The sequence below is a fragment of the Manis pentadactyla genome, chromosome 3, assembly GCF_030020395.1.
Source record: "Manis pentadactyla isolate mManPen7 chromosome 3, mManPen7.hap1, whole genome shotgun sequence".
In the NCBI taxonomy this organism is placed as follows: Eukaryota; Metazoa; Chordata; class Mammalia; order Pholidota; family Manidae; genus Manis; species Manis pentadactyla.
Window position 1 is genome coordinate 39,211,762 of NC_080021.1, and position 9,220 is coordinate 39,220,981.

The 9,220-nt window shown below is 40.1% G+C and overlaps 1 protein-coding gene across 3 annotated transcripts; it reads left to right on the plus strand.

The window, feature by feature from the left end:
• Positions 1 to 1,390: 1,390 nt before the first annotated feature.
• Positions 1,391 to 7,740, plus strand: ZNF706 (zinc finger protein 706). 3 transcript variants are annotated; one of them, XM_036876264.2, is made up of 4 exons: positions 1,391 to 1,414; positions 4,994 to 5,130; positions 6,621 to 6,725; positions 7,426 to 7,740. In XM_036876264.2, exons 2-3 carry the CDS (start codon positions 4,996 to 4,998, stop codon positions 6,714 to 6,716), a joined length of 231 nt encoding a protein of 76 aa, XP_036732159.1. In that variant the 5' UTR covers positions 1,391 to 1,414; positions 4,994 to 4,995; the 3' UTR covers positions 6,717 to 6,725; positions 7,426 to 7,740. The 3 variants fall into 3 exon arrangements, with proteins under 3 accessions (XP_036732159.1, XP_036732158.1, XP_036732160.1); XM_036876263.2 differs by having other exon boundaries at positions 1,414 to 1,551; XM_036876265.2 differs by lacking the exon at positions 1,391 to 1,414 and adding an exon at positions 1,448 to 1,715.
• Positions 7,741 to 9,220: the final 1,480 nt, after the last annotated feature.

Sequence of the window (9,220 nt, forward strand, 5' to 3'; positions counted from 1 at the left end):
ATTAGCCAGGCTAACACAATTATTATAGTTATGATGACTATTACTGATTAAGCTATAACTTTATGACAATAAAAGTTTTCTTTACACCCATCCAATTCATTGGGTCAATATCCATTTATTCAAAGTATATTAATGTTTAACACACTGTTAGGTACTGGGCAGATGGTGCCCAATTAAAATTAGCTTACAACTGAGAACTGGAGAGCTATTAATAAAATCTAAATATGTAATTTAAGGCTGCAGCACGGGAAGGAGGGTGTGGAAAGTGAAGATGAGAAGACCTGAAATGAGGATGAAAAGACTGAACAACGAGATTATTGTGTACCACCGAGTAGCAATAAGCAGCTACCTCCTTCCTGGCTATTTGAAACAATTCTGTGATGTCTATATCCCAGTCTGCTAACTTGAGATGTATTTATATTCCTCTAACATTTCTGGGCATTGGCGGGCAAATTTGGGAAAGGAAGCCATGGGCAAGGTGAGAACATCAAATACAAAGGCATCCCTTTTGTTTTTACTAAAACATCTATTAGGAACCAGTATCTATATGTGTTAGGGGAGGGGGATGAGGGGGTGAAGGGTGGCCCAGAGATGTATAAAAAAGCCAATGCTTAAAAAGCCTTTTACAGATAACCAGCTTATAAAATATTTATGATCGCTATCGCTCTCGATCAGATACTGGACTTGATCAGACTGTCATGGCCTGTGAACAAGGAGGCAAGTCAACTTAACCGTTTCCCCAAATACTAGCAACTCAGTTTATTGGTAGCAGTCAGCCTAAAAGGGTCAGGGAGGCCTCGCCAATAATTTTCAGTGAGTCAGGCTTGACTCTTCAACACACTAAAAACCTCAAATTGGTAGAATAACCGTCGTTTCCGTGGGAAGGCGGTAAAAGGATATTGATGAGAACAAAGGCTGCGTGCCCCTGTTCAGGGCCACCCGGCCCGCCGGCCTCACTCGGGGCGGGAACAGCTGTGAGCCCACGTGGCAGGCTCGTGGGTCAGTGACCCACGCCGCCGCGGCGCTGGCGCTCCTTGCTCGACCCCCGGCCGTGGCCTCGGAGGGCGCCGGTGAGGCAGGAGGCGCGAGAGAAGGGACGTGGCGGCCGAGGCCAGGCCGGACCCCAGATGAGTGAGCGTGAGCAAGCGGGTGAGGAACAGAAAACTCGCTGCCAGGACCGAGATCTCCCTGCTTCCACAGCCGACCGAAGCCGGCCAGAGCACGCGGGACAGGGAGGAGCGCCGGGGACACAGGGCGACGTCCCCTGCAGTTCCTGTCTAGCTGGGGCCGCCGTCTCCGCCAGGCCCCGCCCCCTCGCGCTTATGTAATAGGGGTGCGCGACCATTGGCCCGCGCGACCGGAAAGAGCGCAGGCGTGCGAGGGGCGGAGGGGTGGGGAAGGCCGGAGCAGGAAGGCGAGTGGACGGGGTTGCGAGAAGCAGGCGGGCACTGGGGCGACTGGGAGAGCTGTGCGGCGTGCGCGAGCACGAGGCGTAGTGGCCTCCCCCGAGGCTGAGGCGGCGGCGGGCGCGCGCGGCGGCAGCGGCGGCGGGTGCGACGCGCGGGCTGTTGTGCTGCGGCTCTCCCTTTTCCCTTCCTTGGCGGGTGGAGGAGGCCGAAGCGGTGCTGGGCGCGCTCCCCCTTCCTCTCCCTACGGCCACTTCCCCCGGCCCTCGCGCTGCGCGGCCTCTCCGACGCAAGACTGTCCCGGCCCCGGTGAGCGGCTGTGGGGGCGGTGCTGACGCCGCAGGACGCCCGGGAGCCGGGTGGGGGCCTGCCGATGGGGTCGACAGGGACCATGGGGGTCATCGCGGGTCGCGAGGGGTCGCCGGCCTCCTCCGCCTCCCTGGGGGCGGCGGGGCCGGTCCTGTCCTGGCACGAGCCGCGGGAAGGAGGGGAAGCTCGGGCGCCTGCCAGGCTCTGCAGGTGGCCGGGTCGCTGGCCGGCCGCGGGAGCGGAGCAGAGCGGTAACCTTACGGGCGACGGCAGCTGGTCGGTTTCTTCAGACTGGGGCTCCCTGCGGCCTGAGGGGCCGGGTTTGAGCAGTCAAGGCCTCCAAGGGCCACGTCTCTGGGCCGGGGTCCATGAGTGGCGGGTAGGTGGGGGCTGTGTGGCAGTAAGAGGAGGGGGCTTCCCCAAGGCGGGAGAGGCCGGTTGGAGTTGGGTTAGTGAAGTGCTGGATGAAGTAGACCTGACTCTGGTACTTTCATCCGCACCCCTTTCCGAAAGGTTGTAGTTAAAAGCTAGGGTCAGGATGTTGATCACTGCTTGGGCCTCTTCGTTTCGGATGATTATGAAGAATGATCCTACTTCCTGGATCCAAAATGTTTTATTCTCTTACTCGTTTGTTTTGGTTTTCAGAGGATTTGGGAGACAGTGCTGCTTGTTGCCTCCCGTACGAGCTCCTTATTTTAGAGGAGCTTATTCATTCTATAACTTCCCCCTTCTCCCCCTCGGAAAACCACGCCAAAAGAGAGTTATATTAAAAAACCAGCGTTTGGATATTTGTAAATGACTTCTTGCCCCTCAGTTTGTGTATTTAACCAAAGAGAAGTTATACTTAGGATTTTGTGGAAAATTCGATTGGCAGTACCTAAGTTGAACTGTCCAAAAGCAGGTGGTTGGTTCGTTTGCATTTCTGCTTTCAGAAAGGAAATCAATGCAGTATATTGTTAGAAGTTAGGGGCCTACCCCATGCATTTAGACAGATTTCGATTTCCTTTACCTGGGGTTAAGTTTTCTGTTTTAAAAGTAAGAACAAGCGACTACAGTCTTCTATTTATTAAAACTTTTATGGCTTTTGTGTTACTCTTGTTAGATGACAGTGAAAATGGCTAAATCTTTTGTGTAATGTTTTAAAAGTCCTAAATGCAAAAAACAATGTGCATCTAATGACATTGGTTTGTGCAGATTACTGCATGAAAATGTTATCAGAACAGTTAACTGCTAGTTATCAAAGAAACTTGTGAAATTAGTGGCCTGCCATTTTATAAGTTTACAATGTAAAACAATTGAGGTCATCCACAAGATCATTGTATTAGCCTACATAGTATACATTGTGTGGAAGAGTTTGGATGCATGAGAGGATTGAATTACTCTAACATAAGGTACAGATAGTAAGACATTGAGACATTATAAAACACTGGGATATAGAAAGATTCAATACCTGTCTGCTATCATACAAATCATCATAAGTATCTAAATCTCCTGGGAACAGGTTTATACACTTGCCATAACATTTGTACTTAAACATGCTTTTTAAAAAAAATGATTCCATTTAGCTTGGAATTATGGATTTAATTTTAAGGAGTTAGTTTTTAAAAACTAAAATGGAAGTTTAGTCTGCAAGGACTAAGACATCTGATATTTGCCATTTGGGGGAAATGGGGTTCTTATATTAGGCCAGCATATTAAACATTTTTGTAAATTGTTAAAATATTCAGCCAACTTCCTCTCAAAACATTAATCCTCTTCTATGCTTTATTTAACTTTGAGTTTAGTGTTAAATACTAGTGGGAACTTGTCCAGTCAGTGTATTTTTCAGTTTGCTTTATTTGTATTTTGGAGAAGCTCATATGTTTCTATGAACTGCTTTGACCTACATCCATTGACTAGCTAGGGTTCCAGTCAGAAAAAGCCAGCACTGTTTTCTGGGTAAGGGTGATGTAGATTAGATCCATTGTATGTTCAGGTCCTGCAGTGATTTAAAAGTTTAAAATTTAATTGCAGTCCTAGTCAAAGCTATACATAGGAATTCTACTTAAGCCCCAGTTTTAATGTGTTTAAAAAACAGCTGAGGCTTATTATAGATCCTTTATGAAAAAATCTAACTTATGTTGTCTAATAGAAGACTTTATTGCAAAAATAAAGTAACTTTTTTTTTAGTAACCTAACTATTTTAACCTATATAGGTCATTTCACACCATCAGTAGTAAAGAATGGTATCTTTCATTTTATAAAAGTACCTTTACCTTTTTTACAAGGTTCATTCTCTCAACCGGAAACTAATTTAATCTTACTTAATAATCTGTCAAATCATGCAAAGACATTTTTTTTTTTTTAAGAAAGATTTTGAATACAGATGCCCTTTAGAAGCGTTAGATGATAGCTATGTTCCTATTAAGGTTGTAAAAATCTCAAGTCATGACAATGAATACTGGAAAGGGAAAGTACCTTTGCAAAGAGATCAAACATGATTGGGGAAGGGGCCAAACTTTGGGTACATATTTGAAGATTACATATAGGGAAGTGCACAAATCTTAGGTGTGCAGTTCAATGTATTTTTATAAGTGAACACACCTGTGTAACTATTACCCAGATCAAGATATAGAACACGTCAGCACCCCATGAATTCCCCCGCCTCACCTGATCACTACCTCCTAGATTAGTTTTCTCTCTTTGGAACAGAGTACAACTTACACATTGTATCTGGCTTCTTTCTTTTAACACTGAGCTATAACCATGTTGTTACTTGTAACAACAGTTCCTTCTTTTTGAGTACTGCATCATATTCCACAGCATAAATATACCAGTTATGTATCCATCTTAACTGTTGGATTGTTTCCAGTTTTGTTTTTTTGTTTTTTTTTTAAGGACCAGAGGCTTTATCATAAACCATGATGCTATTTATCATAAACCATGTAATGTTTGAATGGGAACATTTGACATGGATGGTCAGATGAAAGATGTTTCCAGTTTTGAAAACATGTTCTGAACATTCTTGTACTGTCTTTTAGGTGTGTATACATTTGCATTTCTGTTGGATGTACACCAAAAGTGGAATTGTTAGGTTATAGAGCAGATTCTTACCAGTTTTCCACAGTGGTTGTACCTACTTATCCTTTACTAGCATTATATGTGAGAATTGAAAACCTATACATTTTGATTGACAACTTTCTGTAAAACTTAAGTCTTCAATTCTGAGAGCATTACCATACTTAGATTACTTTGTATTAGAGTAAAAACCACTCTAATGCCTCAACTTCTGTTTTTAGATATGGCTCGTGGACAGCAGAAGATTCAGTCTCAGCAGAAAAATGCCAAAAAGCAAGCTGGACAAAAGAAGAAACAAGGACATGACCAAAAGGCTGCTGCCAAAGCTGCCTTAATATATACCTGCACTGTCTGTAGGGTAAGGGGAATTGGGAGACACAGCTTTCCTGCAGATAATTCTTTCATTAGTGATTGGTTTGTATAGGTTAAAATTTTGCAGCCATGGCGAAACAAATGCTTTACTTGAAATAGTAGATTCGAGATCACCAGCTCTCAAATCTACTATTTCAAGTAAAGCATTTTAGGAAACCGTCTTCATATATTCAACATATACTTTTTTTTGAATGACTCCTGTGGCCAGGCACAATTCTCTGGGTGTTAGAGGAGAGGAATGAACAAAACAGAGCCTCTTCTTAAGGACAAATAATACTACTTCAAACTTTGTAAGGAAGTCAGATCTACAGCTTTAGTTTAGAACTATGTTGGTACCAGTGAATGTATTTCTTGTGAGTTTGGTTCAATACATACACATATGTGCATACATACATACATACATATGTACATATATGTGTGTTTCTTTTTTTTCAAAGCCCCATGTCTGGGTAAGATTGGTATAGATGGGAAAGGATCTTGCTAAGACATGATTCCTGGTCTAAAGATTATTATCTGTAGAAGTCATTACTAATGAAATAAAAGTTCCTGACTACATAAAAGTTCTCATTAAGAGTAGATCTGTTACATTAAATATCTTGTTCATATTGAGCTTCGATATACTCAATAACGAAAGTAAGCAACTTCAGGTTCTGTTTGGAAAGAGGCAGGGCAAAAGTAAATTTCACTAAACTACTGATGAAATACTGTGGCCTAAAAGTACTAAAGTACTTCATATATTTAAAAACTCAAAACAACAAAACATTTATCTTGTGTTTTGTCTACTTGAATGTGATAAAGAGTAAATAGTTGAAGGTCCTTGCCTAGGGAAGTCAGTATAGTATTAAACTCTAGGTTTCCTTATCATGTGAAATGAGGATAGTAGGAACTAACTTAAGATTATTATGTAGGTTAATGAGAATTCAGATAACATTCTTAACAAGTACTCAGTAAATCTTGCCTATTTGCTGTTAATTAAGCAAAATCATTCTGTGTGACCCACCCCTCTTTTGATATTTGAAATGTATGAATATATTAGGAATTCCTTTGTTTATAAGGTCCTTTTTCATTTGCCAGTGACTAAGTTACGGGAACTTCCAAAATGTGTTGCTGGAATATTATTCAGCCATAAAAAGAAAATAAATCCTGCCATTTGCAACAATGTGGATGGGTCTAAAGGGTATTATGCTCAGTGAAATAAGCCAGGCAGAGAAAGACAAATACCATATGATTTCACAAAACAAGGAACAAAACAGCATTAGCTCATAGACACTGAGAAGTGACTGGTGGTTACCAAGGGGGATGGGGCTGGGTAGGGGGTGGACTTTTGAACCACTGTGATGTACATTTGATAAATTTTATTTTAAAAAGTGTTTTGCACTAATTGTCTTTCATGAATAGGCTCATGGTTTTAAAAGTTAACGTTTTTATTTCATGAATAAGGTCTAACTCTTCTTTTTTCACACATTTTTAAATTAGACACAAATGCCAGACCCTAAGACCTTTAAGCAGCACTTTGAGAGCAAGCATCCTAAGACTCCACTTCCTCCAGAATTGGCTGATGTTCAGGCATAAAGTTTACAGGTAATTGACCTTTTTTCTTTTGTTTGTTAATAATGTCAGGGTTGTATATGACAGCAAAATTGCTTCTGTAATTGTGAAATTATACCTTCTAGCTGAGACTTGATTGCTTCCCCCTTTTAAGTTAATGTTTAACTTTACAATTGCTAAAAGTCCCATTTTCTCAGACACTGTATGCCTTTGAAACACCCTGTCTTTATTACTATAGCCAAAAATGGCAGAATAAGGGGATGCTGGCCAACTCTGATCCAAGAACAGAAGAGATTATTAGCTTAAAGAAAATAACTATTACAAAGGTATTTGAGGGTCTTGCTCCCAGAAGTGATGCAGCCCAATATTTCCAAGCGCCTTTTTGCAGGTATTTTACTTTCTGTGTTCAACAGAGCTTCGAAGTACATTAAAATACAGGGCAAAATACAGGCATGCAGTGTATAAACTTGGCAGTTGCTTGCAAATAATCAGTTTACACTCTGTATGGTTGGGTTTTCCTCCGAAATGTTAGTGGTGGTGGTAGTAGCTGGAGTATGTGTGAGAATTATTCTTTGAAAATAAATTCATCAAAGATTTCTTGTTTATAAAATCCAGTTGATAAATCTATCAGACTAACTAATTCTTAGGCATTTTTTTCTTAGAGAGTTGAAACGCATATAATTTCCATTTGTGTAAGACCTACATTCACTGAAACTTTGCTTATGTTTTATAGGTGAATTCATGACACCTTTGACTTCTACTGTCTCAGAACTTAGGTAACAAACCTGCAGCTGCTTTTCTAACAAACTGTTGATCAGCAAAAATAGAGGGGCTACAGAAACACTCATTTTTAAGCTGTTCCCTTTTGGGCTTCATGCAAAGACAATTCTGTGTAAATGTACAGTTGACCCTGATTTGGAAATCTGAAAATCAGTCCATCCTTGTTATAAAAAATTTTTTTACAATTGTAATTATATTGATGTTCATATTGTGTAAAATAACTCATTTAATAAAATAGTACTTTGATTTTACAACATCACAGGATAAATTGTTCTAGAAATTCTGTTTTACCTTTCCACATTATTTGCCTTATAAAAATCTAATAAATTCATCATCTAGAATTGCAAGCGCAATTCTTATCTCCCTTTCTCAGCTCAGTGGCAGGTTCATCAAACTAGAGCAGACATCCGTTAAATTTGTGCACACAATTTTATTGGCATCTGCTAATCTAAATGAAGACTTACCTGATGCTTCAGTCTTTTGCAATCATGGGTCATTTCTCACTCTAATTTGTTTCTTGTGTTTGAGGTTGGAATATTGCAACTTGCTGTACAACCTGGTTATAGTTGCCAGCCAGGTATACACTGTATATAACTGATAAATTCCTAACGCGGTTGAACTGTCAGTGAGCCCTTCTGAAAGATCAGGTTCTGAAGTACATGCCACAATGAAATAATCAGTAGTAAGCCTATCATTTAGTACAAAATACGATGGAACATAAGTGAACTGGTAAAGATCTATCTTTTATAAATTATACTGGATTCTTTGAAAATTCTTGAAGTTCTTTAATTTGAAATTGAAACTCAAAAATTTTGAGGGAGTTTTTGGATGTTATTAAAGATTTGACCAATTTTATGAATGGACTTTTGTGTTAACAGGAAGATTGGAATGACTTGTGGCTGGGTTAGTTCCCAAAACTTTCTCGTACCTTTCTTTTCAAAATGAGTAGTTGATTTTAGGAGTTTACTTTGTGCTGGTTCCTAAAATCAAAGACAGTATACATTATGACTTCTGTGAGCCAGGATAATATCCACATTGTTTTGGCTCTAAGGATGAGATTGTGGGTTGGTTCAGATGGATGATAAGGATAAATCCTGCCCAGATAAGGAAACTACTTTTAGGGTTCTTCTGATTTGCTTTTGTCAGCTATTAACTTTATGAGTGGAACTGCTATAACTCAGTTTAAAAAATTTTAAGTTAATATAATAGGAAGAATTCTCAAATATTTACTAGTAATTGCTTAGAGCCACAAATCTGATCCTGTGGATTACAAAATGCATTCCCTCTTGCTACTGTAACTCACCACTGCATTTTGTAGCTGTGCATATTCTGCCCACCTTGTTTGTCTTCACTATAAGTTCAAGATATTTCCAAGGAAAAGTTTCAGTGGTGATAGTTCTTAGTGACTCCTTATATTCTTACTTTAAAGTAATCTTTTTTTTTCATGTTTTTAATTTCCTAAGTTTCAGATTTTATATCTGTTATTAACAAATATGTTGGTTCCCAGAACATTAGAATTCGCCTAATTGCTTGTGGTGGGTGTTACAGAAGTTCTGGTTAAATTAAAGGTTTTTAAAAGTGCTTTGAGCATATGTATGTTTCTGTTTAGTAACAAATCATTCTATAACCATTCACAAGTTTTGGTTTAATATTTTTTTCATTTGTTTTACTGACTGTAATTCAGTATAAAATCTTCTTGTTCTTGTAATTAACCCTTTTTTATAAGCAGCTGAAGACACCATATTTAA

Bases quoted from the DNA above. Each gene is read 5' to 3' on its own strand.
- ZNF706 (XM_036876264.2), top strand. From the start codon at position 4,996: ATGGCTCGTGGACAGCAGAAGATTCAGTCTCAGCAGAAAAATGCCAAA. The intron at 5,131-6,620 runs GTAAGGGGAATT...TTTTTAAATTAG, and splicing joins ATACCTGCACTGTCTGTAGG to ACACAAATGCCAGACCCTAA.